This window comes from Mauremys reevesii, linkage group 1, assembly GCF_016161935.1.
Source record: "Mauremys reevesii isolate NIE-2019 linkage group 1, ASM1616193v1, whole genome shotgun sequence".
NCBI lineage: Eukaryota > Metazoa > Chordata > Testudines > Geoemydidae > Mauremys > Mauremys reevesii.
The window spans coordinates 122,010,605-122,029,311 of NC_052623.1; the positions used below are offsets into that span (position 1 = coordinate 122,010,605).

Below are 18,707 nucleotides of genomic sequence, written 5' to 3' on the forward strand. Positions count from 1 at the left end.
AGGGGTGCATGCTGCAGTGTGGCAGTTGGGTGCCTGGGTGTGACAGTTGGGCCAAGTAATCCATCATTGTACATTATCCCTTAAATTACCAATAAAATTGTTGCCTGCAAATTAGCTATAGAATGAGGGTGGTGATTGGTTGAGTTACCTCTGACATCGGAACTGCCTAGGACTCTTGGCATGGCATATCCATGATGGAATGACTGTAGCTGTACATCACACAGGTATAATTAATTAAGTCAAAATGGCTGAGAACTTAAAAACTGGATGGTAATAAACTGTGAAACCCAGTGATGATTCATTCTGGTGGTATTCTGAACAAAGAGAGCTCTCAACACGCTTGTAGCGCTTCTGTCACTTCACACTGACTGTACAGACATAATAAGCTTCAGACTGACTCCCACAGTGTGACATTCCTGTAATCTTATTATATAGTGTCAGTATTTAAGAACTACAGACACCATTCCTGCTGATTGCCCTAGCCATTACTATCATTACCCTGTGTCAAAAATATTACCACTGTGATTAAAGAAAAGAATTAAAGGATCATTTGAGATGTAACATTTGGAGTCACAAAAATACAACAGACAGACACTAACCAATGGGCAGGTTATGGTGATATGGTTTACAATTCCCAATCAGCCTCCTCCTGGCTACCATAATGGGACAATGTCTGTCTGTAGATAAGTGCGATAGAGCAGTAAAATGGTGGTCTATTGGAAGGATCACACAACAGGAAGTTGTAAAATATGTCTGAATGAATGCTATATGTTTAACATTTCTAATTCAGGATAAAAAAAATCTAGATGACAGAATAGAGCAATTACTATATATACCTTTTATATAACTTGCTCCTTCACATTTAGAAAAACATCCCATTTTGATTTTAGAATAGTCAGTGACGTACTGAAGTCATGTGATAGAAGCAATGATCTGTTGTGACTACTCCACTCACCTGAAAGCATCGCTGAACATGCTGCACCCAATTTCCCCAGGATTTTACAAACAGCCTAGTGTGACCCTTATTGGCTAGAAGGTTTTTGCCTATGCATCATACACTGATGCCTGAGGAAAGACTTGGCCCCATGTCTGACGTCAAGAGATGCCCATTACGACAAAGGCCTAATGAACGGCCTAAAGAGCCAGGAACAGCTCCTCCTGACACCAGCAGCCCAAGGCCACAGAGCTGCACTCCCACCCTCCCACCAAACGAGGCCCTGGGTGGATGCATCACCCGGCTATGGGGAACCCCACTCTAGCTGGAGTCTCTGCACACCCAGTGCTTCACACCCATCCCCCAGCCCAGACGGGAGCTCCTGCCCCATTCCTCAGGGTGGCTCCCCAGCCCCACCCCCACCCTGAAGGAATAGAGCAGAGCCCCACAGCACCCACAGACAGCAGGCCACGGTCCCCGGCAGGCATCGCACGGCACACTGTTCTGCTCTGCACCTGCGTGTGTCCCGTGAGGGTGGAGGGGAGAGATTCTCCTTGGCTGTCCAGTAATCTCAAAGTGCTTTACAAACAACACCCCTGGGACGTAGGGTGACGCTGTTGTGCCTGTTTTACAGAGAGGAGAGGCGAGGCACAGTGAGGGAAAACTATTTACCTAAGTCAGGTGTCAGGTCTGTGAATCCCATAGTCTGACTCCCTGTTCACCGGGCCACACCAGTGCATCAGAGCGTCCCTTGTTTTGTGTTGTGTACAGTGCTCACCCCCATGCCTGAGGAGGGAGGGGGTGGGAAATTTCCTCCTCTGGCCTTGGCAGCAGGGTGCAGTGAGGGGGCGAGCCTAGGGCTGGGCAATAAGGAGGGGCAGCCTGGAGCTGGGCAGCAGGGGGCAGTAAAGGGGAGGGCTGGGGCTGGGGCTGGGCCTGGCAGGGAGCGTGCGTCTGTTGCCGCTGTTCGCCCTCCGGCCAGAGGGGGCGCTGGCAGCAGCAGCGAGCGCCTCGCTCAGCGGGTCCCTCCTGCGCCCTTGTCTCGCTCCCTCTCCGTGGCCGCCGTGGCGCTGGGTCCTGGCGTGAAGGCGCTTGCGCACTGCGGCCTCTCACGTCACCACCGTCCTCCCTGGTGCGAGGCGAGTCAACGATCATCGGATTCGCCAGGCACGAGCTGAGGCCGCGAGACCGGCACGCGCGGACAGGGTGAGGGGGCGCCGGCGCCGGGCCTGCGGGGCGGGGACGGGGACGGGACTGTGGGCGGCGCGTCCTGTCCGGCAGCGTTTCCCTTGTGGGCCCAGGGGCCCGGCTGCGGGCTCCTTTCGCGCGGGGCTGGGATCGCCAGGGGCGGTTTGTCCGGGGCGGGGGCGTTGGAGCCGGTGAACGCAGCTGTTGCAGCTGGCGCGAGCCGCGCGTGCGCAATACGTTGTGTTTAGCTGCTGCCGGGCTCGGGGCCCTGTCGCCCTATAGCTGGTGGACCCCCCCCCCCACCGCCCCGCACTAGGCAGGAGCTGCAGGGGGTAACAGCTGGGGGGTGGGGGTGCCCATAGCACGTCAGACAGCCCCGCCCCGCCCCCGCCTCACCTCCCCTGGTGGGAAGTGGGGCTGATGCCCGTTTTCTGGAACTGGCTCTCGAATCTCCGCCCCGCCCAACCCCCCCTGCTCCTTGTCCCTGGTACGATGTGTGTCTGAAATTCTACACGAGGAGGATCTCCACAGAGGAAGGTTGAGCCTATGCTGCTGCCCAGAGCAATCAGTTTCTCAGGGTATGTCTGCAGTACGGGATTATTCTGATTTTACAGAAACTGTTTTTTTTAAAACAGATTGTATAAAATCGAGTGCCCGCGGCCACACTAAGCACATTAAATCGGTGGTGTGCGTGTACGGTCCGAGGCTAGCGTCGATTTCTGGAGCGTTGCACTGTGGGTAGCTATTCCGTAGCTATCCCATAGTTCCCGCAGCCTCCCCCGCCCCTTGGAATTCCGGGTTGAGATTCCAGTGCCTGATGGGGCAAAAATCATTGTCGCGGGTGGTTCTGGGTACAGCCTCACCCCTCCCTCCGTGAAAGCAGCAGACAACTGTTTCGCGCCTTTTTTCCCGGGTGAACTGTGCAAACGCCATAGCACAGCAAGCATGGACCCTGCTCAGCTCAAGACAGCAATCATGGACGTTGTAAACAACTCGCGCATTATCGTGCAGTCTATGCTAAACCAGGACCTGCAAAACCAGGCGAGGAGGAGGCGGCTATGGCAGCGCGGTGACAAGAGTGATGAGGACATGGACACAGAATTATCTCAAACCGCGGGCCCCTGCGCTTTGGAGATCCTGATGGTAATGGGGCAGGTTCTAGCCATTGAACGCCGATTTTGGGCCCGGAAAACAAGCAGACTGGTGGGACCGCATAGTTTTGCAGGTTTGAGACGATTCCCAGTGGCTGCGAAACTTTCGCATGCATAAGGGCACTTTCATGGAACTTTGTGACTTGCTTTCCCCTGCCCTGAAACGCCAGAATACCAAGATGAGAGCAGCCCTCACAGTTGAGAAGCGAGTGGCAATAGCCCTCTGGAAGCTTGCAACGCCAGACAGCTACCGGTCAGTCGGGAATCAATTTGGAGTGGGAAAATCTACTGTGGGGGCTGCTGTGATGTAAGTAGCCAAAGCAATTATTAAGCTGCTGCTACGAAAGGTATTGACTCTGAGAAATGTGCAGGTCATAGTGGATGGCTTTGCTGCAATGGGATTCCCTAACTGTGGTGGGGCGATAGATGGAACCCATATCCCTATCTTGGCACCGGAGCACCAGGGCACCCAGTACATAAGCCGCAAGGGGTACTTTTCAATGGTGCTGCAAGCACTGATGGATCACAAAGGACATTTCACCAACATCTACGTGGGATGGCCGGGAAGAATTCATGACGCTCGCGTCTTCAGGAACACTACTCTGTTTAAACGGCTGCAGCAAGGGAATTACTTCCCAGACCAGAAAATAACAGTTGGGGATGTTGAAATGCCTGTAGTTATCCTGGGGGACCCAGCCTGCCCCTTGATGCCATGGCTCATGAAGCCATACACAGGCAGCCTGGACAGTAGTCAGGAGTTGTTCAACTACAGGCTGAGCAAGTGCAGAATGGTGGTAGAATGTGCATTTGGCTGTTTAAAGGCACGCTGGTGCACATTACTGACTCGCTCAGACCTCAGCCAAACCAATGTCCCCTTTGTTATTGCTGCTTGCTGTGTGCTCCCACAATCTCTGTGAGAGTAAGGGGGAGACCTTTATGGCGGGGTGGGAGGCTGAGGCAAACCACCTGGCCGCTGATTACACTGCTCTACACCAAAATGCTTCTGAAATAAATGTAGTCAAACTTTACTAATTCTGGGTCACTGAGAACAAAAATGATGCTTAAAATTGTTGATTGGCTCTAGTTTTCAAGTTATGCTATTGGGTCAGTATATACGACCCTTGACTTGGGAATGGCGGAGGATAAGTGAGTTATAAAGGGAAGGGATCTCAATTTAAACCAGAAATGACTAAAATACATCTTTGACTGGATCTATGAATAAATCTATGACTGGGTTTGGACAGTACTTGCTTTTTAGGCAAAACAATGAATGATGCAATCTGAAGCTGGTATTGCGTCATACATGATATGAATTGCATCATGTTATTCCTAGAAGTCATGGATGATGCAATCATAACGAAGCTTACATCACTCTGCTGAACAAATTGCCCTATATCAGCTCTAGAAATCATACAGTGTCGTGCTCTCTTATTTGTCAGTGTTTGATTTTGCAAAGGGACACATTTCTGTTTAGCCAAAGTGAGCAGAGATGCCTCGTACTTGTGTGAACAGTGCAGATAACTTCTGCTATGTTTGTGGTGAAGTGACTTTTGCATCACAAAAGCGCAGTATAACCACTATGGTTAAGAAAGCCTATCACCTTTATTTTGGCTGCAAAATTGGAGATCAGGACAAGAGGTGGGCCCCACACACATGCTGCAACACTTGTGCAACAAATCTTCATCAGTGGTTGAACAGGAAAAGGAAATCTATGCCTTTTGCAGTGCCAATGATTTGGAGAGAGCCAACAGATCATACCAGCAATTGTTACTTCTGCATGGTGCCTCCAGTTGGGAAAGGTGTGTCAAAGAAGAAAAAGTGGACTGTGCATTATCCAAACATTCCATCATTATCCAAACATTATCCAACATGCCAGTATCCCACGGAGAAGGACTGCTGGTTCCTGATGCACCAGAATCATTCTTACTTGAGTCAGACCAGGAAGAGGAAGAGGATGAAACTTCTGGTCCTGAACCATCAATGTCACAGGACCCACATTTTCTCCCATCCTCCTCCTCTGAACCACACCTCATAACACAAGGTGAACTGAATGACCTTGTCAGGGATTTGGAACTACCCAAGAGTAAGGCAGAGCTGTTGGGCTCCAGGCTACAGCAGTGGAATCTCCTGGCAGGTGATGTTAGGGTTTCCATGTTCCGTGACCGTCAAAAGGATCTTGTCCCATTCTTCTTCATGGAAGGTGATCTTATAGCCTGCAACAACATCGATGGTGTGATGGCAGCCCTCAACATCGTTCACGATCCAGATGAGTGGAGACTGTTCATTGATTCATCGAAGACGAGTCTTAAAGCTGTTTTACTGCATAATGGCAATGTTTTGCCATCAATTCCAGTTGGTCATGTAGTCCATATGAAGGAAACCTATGACAACATGAAACAACTTTTGAGGTGCATAAACTATGACCAACATCAGTAGCAGCTTTGTGGCGATTTGAAGGTTGTTGCTCTCTTGCTTGGTCTGCAGATTGGATACACAAAGTACTGCTGTTTTCTCTGCGAATGGGATAGTCGTGCAAGAGATTCCCACTACATCAAGAAAGATTGGCCACTCCGACAGTCATTGGAGCCTGGGAGGAAAAGTGTTCAGCATCCATCACTTGTTGAATCAAGGAAGATTTTGTTACCACCCTTACACATCAAGCTGGGTCTGATGAAGAACTTTGTCAAGGCCATTGACAAAACACAAGCAGCTTTCAAGTGCATCAGTGGAAAATTTCCAAGGTTAAGTGAAGCTAAGATAAAGGAAGGTGTCTTTGTTGGTCCTCAGATTCGTGAACTTCTTCGAGATGATGCATTTGACCATGCACTGCGTGGCAAGGAAAAGACGGCATGGAAAGCCTTCCAGTTAGTGGCAATAAATTTTCTCGGAAACAACAAGGCAGACAACTACAGGTTGTTGGTGGAAAACCTCCTCAAGGCATACAAAAGCCTTGGTTGCAACATGTCACTAAAGATACATTTTTTGCACTCCATCTAGATTTTTTTCCACCGAACTGTGGAGCAGTGAGCGACGAGCACGGTGAGCGATTTCACCAGGACATTGCAACAATGGAGAAATGCTATCAGGGCAAATGGAGCCCATCAATGCTTGCAGACTCTTGCTGGACAGTGACAAGAGATGCTCCATTTAATGAATACAAGAGACAAGCCAAGAAACGCCGAGTAGACACTGAATAGGACTAAACTATGTACATAATAGTTTTTTCCCTTTTGTTTCATAATACATTTTATTTATATAACCCTTTTGCTGATTTTTAAAGTGTTACATAAACAGGACAGGTGAAATATTATCATGTAAAGCAACCATAAACACATGAAAAGACCTAGGTTTACAATTTATGATTAAAACTCTATCTACACAATATACATAGACATAAAATGTAAAAACTTACATAACTTAGAAACAGTAGCCAATCAGTTGTTTTAATTGTCATATTTGAATTCAGCACATCAAAATACATAATAAATAGCACATTTTATCTCTGAAGCAGACGACTTCTCAAAAATTGTAGACCAGTGTTACGCGCAGCCAGACACCAGGGCGATTAGAAGAGCACACCAGGAAGCGGTGCGCATCAGAGAAGCTTTGAAAATGAGTTTCATCACAGGCCAGGGTACGGTGTGACTGCTGTGTTTGTTTCCCCTTGATGAACCTCCCCCCCCCCTTGATTGACTCATTCCCTGTAAGCAACCCACCCTTCCCCTTCGATTACAGCTTGCTTAAGGAAATAAAGTCACTATCGTTTAAAAATCATGTATTCTTTATTAATTCATTATAAAAAGAGGGAGAGAACTGACAAGGTAGCCCGGGTGTGGTTTGGGAGGAGGAGAGGAGGGAAGGAAAAGGCCACTAAAAAAATTTCAAAATAATGACAGCCTTTTGGTTGGGTTGTCCACGGGGGTGGAGTGGGTGGGTGCACGGAGCCTCCCCCACGCGTTCTTACATGTCTGGGTGAGGAGGATATGGAACATGGTGAGGGTGGTTACACAGGGGCTGCAGCGGCACTCTGTGATCCTGCTGCTGTTCCTAAAGCTCCACCAGATGCCGGAGCATGTCAGTTTGATCACGCAGTAGCCCCAGTGTGGCATCATGCCTCCTCTGATCTTCCTGCCGCCACCTCTCATCTCGAGCATCCCTCCTGTTCTCACGTTCACTGGCATCTTTCCTGTAATTTGATGATACGTCCTTCCACTCATTCAGATGAGCTCTTTCATTGCGGTTCATTTCCATGATTTCCAAGAACATTTCGTCTCACGTCTTTTTTTTTCCGCCGCCTTATCTGAGCTAGCCTTCGGGATGGAGTAGGGAGGCTTGAAAAATTTGCTGCTGCATGAAGGAGGGAAAAAAGGGAGAGAAGTGTTTAAAAAGATACATTTTACAGAACAATGGTTATACTCTTTCACGGTGAACAACACTATTCACCTTACATAGCACATGTGATTTCAGTACAAGGTCGCATTTTGCATCTTAATATTGGGTGCCTGTGGCTCTGGTGTTGGAGATCTCACAGACGCAGGTCCGGGCAGCAGAATTCGGCTTGCATGCGGCCATGGTAAGCCATTGTCTTTCGGCTTCTGCAGCCTTCATATACACAGTGCCCTCCTTTCCCAAATACCAAGCAAAGCCCGTTGAGTGCTGCTTCTTTCCTGTTAACATGCATCAGCAGAACCCCCCACCCCATCCAATTCACTGGGATGATCGCTTTACCCCTCCCCCCACTGCGTGGCTGGTAGCAGGGAAGATCCCTGCTAGCCAAACGCGATAAAGCTCAGCGCCAATCACCCCTTCCCCCTGCTTGGCTACCTGCAAGGAAGGATTTCTTTTAAGCAACAGGCAAACAGCCCAGTAGGAATGGCCATCTCTGTCCCCTTAATTAAATTCCTGAATTTCAACCAGGTTACCATGAACGATATCACTCTCCTGAGGATAACACAGCGAGATGAAGAACAGATGTTGCTTGAATGCCAGCAAACACCGGGACCATACACAGCTAGGCTTTTTGTCATGCAGTGATTCCAGATTACTTGCTACATGCATGGCGTGGTCAAGTGTCCTACCATGGAGGATGGAATAAGGCTGCCCTGCCCAGAAAACTTCTGCAAAGGCTTTTGGAGTACCTCCAGGAGAGCTTCATGGAGATGTCCCTGGAGGATTTCCGCTCCATCCCCAGACATGTTAACAGACTTTTCCAATAACTGTACTGGCCGCGAATGCATCTTAAGTCCTCAGGGCAAATTAATAATTAAAAAACACTTGCTTTTAAACCATGTCTTATATTTACAAGGTACACTCACCAGAGGTCCCTTCCATGGCTTCATTGTCTGGGATAGTTGCTTGGGAGGGCTGGGAGGGTAATTCCATCAGGGTGAGAAAAAGCTCCTGGCTGTTGGGGAGAACGGAGTGCTGTGTGCTCTCTGCAAGCTCATCCTCATCTTCCCCGTCCGCAGAATCCTCAGCCATGGCTGAGATTACCACCCCCACCTCGGAATCCACGGACAGGGGTGGGGTAGTGGTGGCAGACCCCCCCCTAGAATTGCATGCAGCTCAGCGTAGAAGCGGCATGTTTTCGGCCCTGCCCCCGACCTTCCGTTTGCTGCTTTGGTTTTCTGGTAGGCTTGTCTGAGCTCCTTAACTTTCACATGGCACTGTACTGAATCCTTGGTGTGGCCTCTCTGCATCATGGCCTTGGAAATCTTTTCAAATGTTTTTTCATTTCGTCTTTTGGAACGGAGTTCTATTAGCACGGAATCCTCTCCCCATACAGCGATCAGATCCAGTACCTCCCGTGCGGTCCATGGTGGAGCTCTTTTTCAATTCTCAGGAGACTGCATTGTTACCTGTGCTGATGAGCTCTGCATGGTCACCTGTGCTGGTGAGCTCTCCACGCTGGCCAAACAAGAAATGAAATTCAAAAGTTCGCGGGGCTTTTCTTGTCTACCTGGCCAGTGCATCCGAGTTCAGATTGCTTTCCAGAGCGGTCACAATGGTGCACTGTGGGATACTGCCCAGAGGCCAGTACTGTCGATTTGCGGCCACACTAACCCTAATCCAACATGGCAATACCGATTTCAGCGCTACTCCTCTCGTCGGGGAGGAGTACAGAAATTGGTTTAAAGAGCCCTTTATATCGATATAAAGAGCCTTGTGTGGATGGGTGCAGGGTTAAATCGGTTTAACGCTGCTAAATTCGGTTTAAACGCGTAGTGTAGACCAGGCCTCACTCACCTGACAGGTGGCAGATCCCTGTTCAGATCCCTCCTCATAGGGTCTCATCCTGGGTGAGTATCCTAAACACGCTGCTAAAGATTATAAGAGAGATCCACCTCCCACTCTTCTCCAGGCTGTTTTGTGTGGCATTAGGCAGCCTCTGCAAACACTTACCAGTTCAGGACCTAAGTGTGATTTAGGCAGAGGAGAGCCTTTCTCCCCTGGTTTGTGGATTGAGCTGGGCCTTAGGCATGAGAGAGGTATCCAGACACCTACAGGGAGGCAGCAGTGCACATGGCCACAGGCAGAAACATAGGTAGGGAACTTCTACACTGAAAACTTAGGTACTGGATGAGTTTAGGCACCTACAGAGTTAGGCGGAAGCCAGGCATTCGTGTTGTGGATCATAGTGGTGCCTAAAACTGAGACTGAAGAGGCCTTTGTGAACCTGGGCTTCCCTCTCCAAGAAGCTGAATGTGCTATTTTAGCAGCTGGCCTAGGGAGTCAGAGAATGGGATATGACTGGAATCTTTGTTCTCTTGCGTGTGTACGGTGTAAGTATTGTCTACAGAGTTGTAAATCCCCCTGAAGAAAACAACTGTCTGCATATTAGTTCCTAATAGGATAGGTACTGTCTCTCTTTTCTCCACCCCCAGTTTTGCTACACAGCACTCTATAGATAAGAGACTGGCTTGATCAGGATATGAAGTAAAGGCTTAAAATAGGTATTGTTTTATGGTATTCATCTCTACTTTCATGTTTTATGTTTTGCAGCTACAAGGAGTGTATTGAATATCCAGAAGAATGGCTGCTGATACTTCTGTTGAAATGTTTTCAAAAGTTCTGGAAAACCAAATGCTTCAGACTACTAAAGTAGTGGAAGAACAGCTGGATGCTGAGATTCAGAAATTGGACCAGATGGATGAAGATGAATTGGAACGCCTTAAAGAAAGGAGGCTTGAAGCACTAAAGAAATCCCAGCAGCAGAAACAAGTAATTTTCTGGCAGCATTTTAGATTCTGAACCTCAAAGAATGGGATCAGATGCTTTATGCACTATAGCAAAGACTACCATCGTTGATTCTGTTTGTGTTTGATAGAAAATCTTGGGGGAGGGTAGGTGTTGAATAGTAGTACACTTGCTTTGGGCTGAAATTTGGCATAGAATCGTAGAATACAACATGTCTAACACATTTGAATTTTTGGCCTTGATTTAGAACAGTTTGGTAACATCAAAATTATACAAAAGTGTATTTAAAAAAAATCTGGATTAAGAGAAGGGGAAACAAATAAACTGATATTTGGATTTGATTATGTTAATATTCAGGTGATTGAGACCTCAAATATTATTGACTGAAAACACCAGTAATGCACACATGCCAGCAGACCTTAGGGATCCCTCTCCTCCAAACTTCTAAACATTTGAAGTCTTCTTGTGGTAGTATGCAAGTCCCTCCCTCTCTATGTTTTGAGGCATTTTACAAAAGGAATGATGCATTGCCTCTCCCAGCTCTTTAGAGAGCTGGTCGCCTATCCTCATTCTGCAAAGGGGCTTCTCACAATCCAGTAAGACTTTGGGATGTATGTGAAGAAAACTTACTTGCTCATGTCTTTTTGCAGGGGCAGGAAATGATCCTACCTTGCTGTTGCAACCATCTCATTAAGCTATTGATCTTGATGTTTCCCAAAAATCTTTTGCAACATAGTTTGGGTTTTCTTAGCAACCGGTGTGGAACTTGAGCTGCAAATAGGGAATTCCGTTGGGTTTCCCTGCCTAGTATGGTCAAGCCTCAGAAACTATGAAACTGGGCAGTAATAGGAGGTGGAAAGAGGGCATTCCAGTTGTGAAGGGAATGGTAGAGGCCAATGCCAGGCTTTGAGATGTGGATGCAGCTGAATATCTGTCATTGTTAGGCTGGAATGCTGAGGGATATGGAATCTTAATAGTTCTGACTCAAGGTAGACCTGAAGATATTTTTTTGATATGTAACGTCTGTCTCTATTGCTGATTTTCCTTGAAGAACAGTTTAGTTTGTTGTTGACTCTCTTTCTATTTCTTCTTCTTTGTAGTCTCTTGATTAAAAAAATCAAAATAATTAGGCTATACTAGCATGGACAACATTCAGGATATTTATGACCTCCTTTTAATTCAGTTCACTCCTTTTTAGGGTAACACTTTTTTTTTTTTTTTTGCACTGGCATCTTGTTAAAACTGCTTTGTTTTAACATTAAAAAATAGGCAACTTGAGATTTAGCTTTGGAAAAGCAAGTACTGCTTGTAAACATCTAGCTTACTCAATCCTTCTCCAATGAGTGCAAAGTAATTTTTATTATAAAGGGCTAGACTTTCAAAATTGCAGGCACACATCTGCACACCTAATCATGCAATTACTGCAATTTACATGTCCCATTATAACTTTTCCCTTGTGAAATTGTAACTGTGCATTCAGTATCTGTAAACAAGCATGCATTTTTGTGTGTATAATTGCGTGCATGTTGTTCTGGAAAACATGCTTACGTTGGGGTATTTGGATTGAACCTAGATGTTTGAGGACTTTTTTGTTTGTATACAATTGTCGTTTTTAAAGATTATTTAAATACTTAATCTATCTGTTGTAAAGCCACCTCTGGTGACCTTTATAATGTTGAGATGCTAATGCATGTTTCAGAAGTTTTAAAAATACAGTATTGATCTGCATTTTCTATATAGGGACAACTGAAAGTAAATCAGTTTTAAAGTGTGCTGTGCCATGCTTTCTGTGTGTGTGTGTGTGGTGGTGGTGGGGTTTTTTTGGTGATAGATGTCATGCTTTGGTGAATTTTTTTCAGTATACAATTACTTTCTGAAGAGGGCAGTCCGCATTGCAACTTTGAGGCTCCCAAAATTGTTGAAAGAACTTTGGGGTTTATACCCTCTCTTGAATACTGGCGGTTTAATCTATTCTTCGTAGGAGGTTATACTATGGAAGCATATCGTATTCTGTATAAGGACTGCAGCTCTCAACAAAGCAATGACTCCTCCTCCTCTTCTACCCCACCAAAAAAAAAAATATGGGCAGATTAACGCAGCAGCCATGTTCAAACCAGTGGTTTTTCATCCACTGTGCAGGGGAAGAAGGGGTGAAGAGGGAAAAGTAGTTTGACTTCAAATGTTTACCAGTAAAACTCTCCTGCCCCTTCCCCTCTTTAAAAAAAAAAAAAAAGAAAGAAAAGAAAGAAAAAAGAGAGGATTTTAAGCTTTCAGGTGGCACTTTTTTTTTTAATTGAATATAAATATATTTTTATAACATGTCAGGGAGTTCTCTAAAAGTAATATTGCTCTCAGAATAGATTAAATACAATTAAGAAACATAGTACTAACTTTTTGCTTTCTCATCATTAGGAATGGCTCTCAAAAGGACATGGAGAATATAGAGAAATCCCAAGTGAGAGAGACTTTTTTCAAGAAGTCAAAGGGAGTAAAAATGTGGTTTGCCATTTCTATAAAGATACAACCTTCAGGTACAGTAAATACCTTATTTTAAAGAGACTCTTGTGATGCTAAGAATGTGTAAAAGTAAATAAACTATTCTAAAAGCAGCAAGTGAAACTGAATATAGCGGTTTTAAAATCAACAGATCTGTCAAATCTCATAGAGCAGGGGGGCCTGCAATCAGTCATGTTTCTACTAAAACTAAATAAGCATCTAAACATTTAACATGGGGCATATCTTATAACATCAAATGATTATGTTGACCAGCTTAGTAAATTGATATCTGAAAATATTCACGACAGTCTGTAGACAGGATTTCTAGGGGAGCATTTTGCTTCACATCATCATTGTTGCTTAGCTTTGAGGCAGGCAGTTCATTAATATTAAGCTGAACAGCCATGCCAAGAAAGGAGCTAGGGTAAGGGAACTAGGTAAAATTCATTTTGAAATAGTGAGTTTATCCCCAGAAAAAGGTCATTGGAAAACTTGGTAGCAGAGGAAAAAAATTGGGGGTGATTGTTAATCACTGAACAAATCTCACTAGATTGCTTCTTAAATACTTGGGCCTGATCTTGTTCCTGTTGAAGTTCAATAACAAAATTCTCAAGTACTTCAGTGTGAGCAAGAACATGCCCTAATGAAAGATGAGAACATTTCCTATGAATTGCTAGCAGCCAGAGACTTCAAGGAAGGAACGTGTTATCCCAATTTCCCCAACCACAATTCCAAGTCACTTATTTTGATAACCTTGAAATCCAGATAATGCAAGTTGAAGCTCTTGAATATTAGTAAACTGATTGGAATATTTTATTTTTCCCTAAAAGTAAAACCAAAAGTAACAAGTTATGTCTGTAATGTTGATTCTTCAAATATGACCTTAATAATAAGAATTCAGCACTGAAGTAGACTGAAATGATTTATGGTCTTTGTGATACATAACTCATAAGTATTTGAATTTTTTTTTTCACAGATGCCTGATAATAGACAAGCATTTGGCAGCACTTTCAAAAAAACACATTGAAACAAAATTCCTGAAATTAAATGCTGAAAAATCTCCATTCCTGTGCGAGAGATTGGGCATCAAAGTAATTCCCACTCTAGCATTAGTAAAAGATGGAAAAACACAAGATTTTATTGTTGGCTTTACTGATCTTGGTAATACGGATGACTTTACCACAGAAACCCTAGAATGGAGATTAGGCTGTTCAGATATAATTAATTACAGGTAATGAATATATTTGGTTTTTAAAGTTAATGTGTGAGGGTTATATTTACAGATTCATTTTTTGCATGAAGACTCTGTTGATCATGTTGATGTTTAGTGTGCCCAAGACCAAAGTGAGCTAATAATCCAGCTGTTACAGCAATAAACCTTGGGCAAGGAAAACAAAGGGAAGTGCCTCTCAGGAAACTCCTGAGAAAAGGAAGTTTTCCCAAAACTCTGGCTTTGGGCTTTAGGATAACCAGTTCCCACCCACTCTCTTTACAGCTGCTTCTTAATAAGTCAGCTGAAGGCCCAGCCTTTCCTCCCAAACCAATTCAGTCTTTACATGATATCTTCACACTTGCACTGTTCAGCTGGGTATGGGGCATGTGCCTGTCCAAGGTGATAGCAAAATGTAGGTTAAATATCATTTGACTTTAAAAAGTCTCTTACTGAAAAAAGTGCAAATGATTTCTATTACGTTGCATTTGCAAAGAACTGTCACATAGCCTTGTGTCTTGTGATCATTAATAGAAAGACATCGATAGTAAAAACCAGGGGTAGAATTAAGGTATTGTGGGATCTGCGATCTGAATTTACTGATTTATGCGATTAAAAGGTCAACCTTGATATCACATTAATGTACCTTCTTTGGCTTTTAATATTCTTGGCTTTTTTAAAGCTAAGTTATTAAAAATAGGGAAAGTTTTTCCATTAAACTCATCTGCATTTATTTGAATGTTAAATCTCCAAATTGTAGAATGTATTCTCCTTCTACTTTAAAAAGAAGCCCACTGTTTGGAATGGGAACAGTATTGGAGTCTCATCGGAGCTAAGCTATAGTTAACACACTCCTAGTCTTAAGTATTGTATTTTTTCAGTGCCTTTCTAGAACTCTGTTTTCGTTTGGGCACTTCATTGATTGTTAACTGTGTCTGGGGGAATGTCCGCTTCCTCTTTCCTTTCCCCTTTTTTCCACAACAGTAGCAAGCAAGCAGAGAGGAGGTGGCCAAAGAGAATATATTAATAGGGTTCAACAAATGGACTTGCTGGATTGTAATTTATATGAAAAAAACCTATTCTGTGAATGCTGTAGTGTCTTGAATCTAGTAAATATTGATGAGCTGGCTCATTCCTCACGTGATAAAACTTAGAGGAAGGGATGAGGTGGGAGGAAACCTGTATTAGGTTCTCCTTACAGAGTTTCTCCCATCTAGGAACAAAATGAGCCACAAACCCTGCAGATCACCAGGGATCCACTGTAGGCTACAGCCATCTGTGTGAAGGCTCTGTATGTCCACACTACTCTGGAATCCTAGTCTCATATGTCCTGCTCTCTGGGCCCCTGACTAGCTCTCCTCAGGAACCTTGCTTAAGAGGAGGCAGCTGCATAAGAAAGAGAGTACAACCTTGCTGTCTTAAGGCCTGGCTACACTTGTAGATGTAGAGCGCCAGGAGTTAAACCAGCCCTTGGAGACAGCAGCAGGGAAAGCGCTGCCATTTGTTTACACTGTCAGCTGCAAGCGCAGTGGCGTGGCCACATTAGCAGCTCTTGCAGTGCCACAGAGAGCCGTGCATTGTGGTAGCTATCCCAGCGTGCACATAGCTGCAGTGTGCTTTTCAAATGGGGTGAGGGTGGAGTGTGACAGGGAGTATGTTGTGAATATGTGGGGGGAGAGAGTGTGTTTTGGGGGGCAGAGAGTGTGTCAGCATTCTGTCTTGTAAGTTCAGACAGCAGCAGGGGGAAACCCTGACATCAGCCCCCCACACGCACAAACGCCTGACTGGGCAGCAGCAGCATTCCACAGTTATGGTTTGCTTTGTCCCGGAGCAGATAAGCAGTTGGCTGTCAGAAATGGAGCGTTGAAAGGGGATATCCACATGCCTGCAGCCGAGTTCAAAACAATGACCAGAGTGATCACTTGACTTCAAGGGATTATGGGATGTTTCCGGACGCCAATCACAGTAATGCAACACGTTGTCCATACTGACACCCAGGGATTTCAGCCAGGGGGCAGCAAGCTCTATGCTTCTCTTGGAAGTAGATTACCAGGGGCACTCCTGCTGCAGAGTCCAGGCGCTCTTAGTGCCTTGCCAGCGTGGACACCTCAGGAGTTAGGGCGCCCGGGGCTGATTTAATGCACTCTAACTTGCAAGTGTAGCCAAGGCCTTAGTCTTACTTTCTCTGGCAATCTCTGGTTTTAGTGGTGGTGGTGGTGGGGGGGGGGGTTAAGGGTATAGAAAGAACATGCTCCTCCTACCCACTGTTGATCCCAACCCCTCTTTCTTTAAACAGATTTGTCCAACTAGCTGCTTCTCTGGGTCTGTGCTGCTGTCTGTTAATATATTTTTACCTTTTCGCTTTAAACAGCAACATTTTATTTCTTTCTAGTGGAAACTTGATGGACCCACCTTTTCAGAGCCAAAAGAAATCTGGAACCATTGTCACAAAGCTGGATAAGAAAACTATCAGAGGAAAGAAATATGATTCAGATTCTGATGACGACTAAAAGCTCAGCTATAAATCTTTGCATATCATTTTTTGTTTAAGCCTGGTACATTTCTAGGAATGTTTTTATAAAGTCTATTGATTTCGGTATGTTTGCACATAATACTCCATTTTTCTGTACAACTTTATAAACTCATTCACATTCGAAGAAATTCCAACTATTTGTCTTTGGAAGTAAGTTGAAAATCTGAGCCCCTTTGAACCAGGTATCATCTGGGAACTGACCATAAATTTAATCTGTTATTTCAAAACATTTCCAAAATTTGCATCTCAGTATTTTATACCATTTATCATATTTTCAATAAAGGAAATGTAAAGATGTAAGAATTGCAAATAACTATTTCCGGAGTAGTGCATCTTAAAGCATTGCTTATCTTATAGTGCCATAGTGTAGCATTGACTAACTTAACTACATTGGACTATAAATTGTAAAACAGTCTTAACTTTTGTAATTTTTCAAGTAAATTGGCAAAAGAATTTCCCATTTACCAAGTACGTATAGCACATGTTGATGTGTGCTATTACCTTCTGGTTCAGCTGCAACAAGTGTACTGAAACCACCTTGCTTGCAGGGTTATGTAATATAAATTCTGTGGTTGTGAATTTTAGAGCAGATGCTTGTACAAAAGATGAGGTAGGATAAGAACATCAGGAGGGACAGTGTTTGTTTTTAATTTGATGCAGTGCAATATATTTTACTGCGCTGTTGCTCTTCAGTAATGTATAAGGCCTTACCTGAATCACAAGATGATCTTCAAATAATTGTGGCCTAGTTACAGATAAGACATGGAAAATTGCAGAAAAGTAACAATGGACCTTTTTTAATAGCAGTAATTTGGAAAAGCCACAGTAGACCTACAATATAAACAACTCAGCTATTATATTATTACTGCAAATTTTGCACCTATATTACATTCATTTAAAAAAAATAAAATAACCGGTACAATATAAAATTCAGAAAACTAAGTCTTAACACAACTGCTGTAGAAATCAAGTTGTCACGTTAGCCATTTACGTATTACAGGCATTGACTGTTAGTGCAGTATGCCCTGCTACAGTGGTCTCCTTCATGCCCTGTCTGCTTTGTCAAGACTTGTCCATACTGAGATACTGTATGGTCAGCATCCACAGAATTAGGCAAGATCAGTAGTGATTGCTTTGCTGTCTCTGCTAACTCTGGAAAACACTGTAGAACTGAAGATAATTTAATATATTAATGGGGAAAACGTGTGTTGTAAACCTCAACTGTATGCAAAATTGTGGACTGTGCAAAGAAACTAAAACAAAATTGCGGTGGAAACCTAATATTTGAAAGCTGCAATTTCCACAATAGCACAAGTGAAGTAGGATTTTAGTATAATAGATGTATTTTTTTCAGAAGAGGTCTCTCTCTCTCTCTCTCTCTCTCTCTCTCAGCTCTGAGGCTAGCATGGAGTTTAGTTTATCTAGCTGAAGAATGGATGGGTTTCTTCTTCAGTGTTCATAAACACTAGTTCTTAATTGCAGAGCAATGCAAGTCCTCTTGAGGAATAAGCATCTGTGGCACTTCCAGCTCCTTTTTGGCCCAACAAGCAAGGTGAAGACTGGAAATCTAACCATTCTCACTGCTTAGTAGTGAAGAACACTTGCCAATGGGCCAGCCCAGCAATATATTTCTCTTAAGTCTGTAAATCTCAATTATATTTTGTTTCAGTTCATGTACATTGAAATAAAGTTATTTGAATTCGGATGCTGCTGGTTGTTGTTCCTTCTAAAAGTAGTTTAGCATGACTGTGATGTTTTTTACCCATAGAGCTGTCAGCAAGTCGCACGTTTTAAGTTTATTGACTTCTTAACAGAGCAGATGCTAGTTAAAATTTTAGCTTAACAGCAGGGGAACAGTTATCTTGTTGAAAGAACAATAAATCCACTCCACCAATGCAAGTACTAGATATTCATGTCTCTGTTGTGGGGAATCATAGAATCTCAGGGTTGGAAGGGACCTCAGGAGGTCATCTAGTCCAACCCCCTGCTCAAAGCAGG

General features: G+C 44.2%; 1 protein-coding gene across 1 annotated transcript; it reads left to right on the top strand.

The window, feature by feature from the left end:
- Nucleotides 1-1,989: 1,989 nt before the first annotated feature.
- TXNDC9 (thioredoxin domain containing 9) lies at nt 1,990-17,624 on the top strand. Its single transcript, XM_039520791.1, has 5 exons — nt 1,990-2,140; nt 10,276-10,494; nt 12,883-13,001; nt 13,943-14,197; nt 16,569-17,624. The coding sequence occupies exons 2-5, from the start codon at nt 10,306-10,308 to the stop codon at nt 16,684-16,686; spliced, it is 681 nt and encodes a 226-aa protein (XP_039376725.1). The 5' UTR covers nt 1,990-2,140; nt 10,276-10,305; the 3' UTR covers nt 16,687-17,624.
- Nucleotides 17,625-18,707: the final 1,083 nt, after the last annotated feature.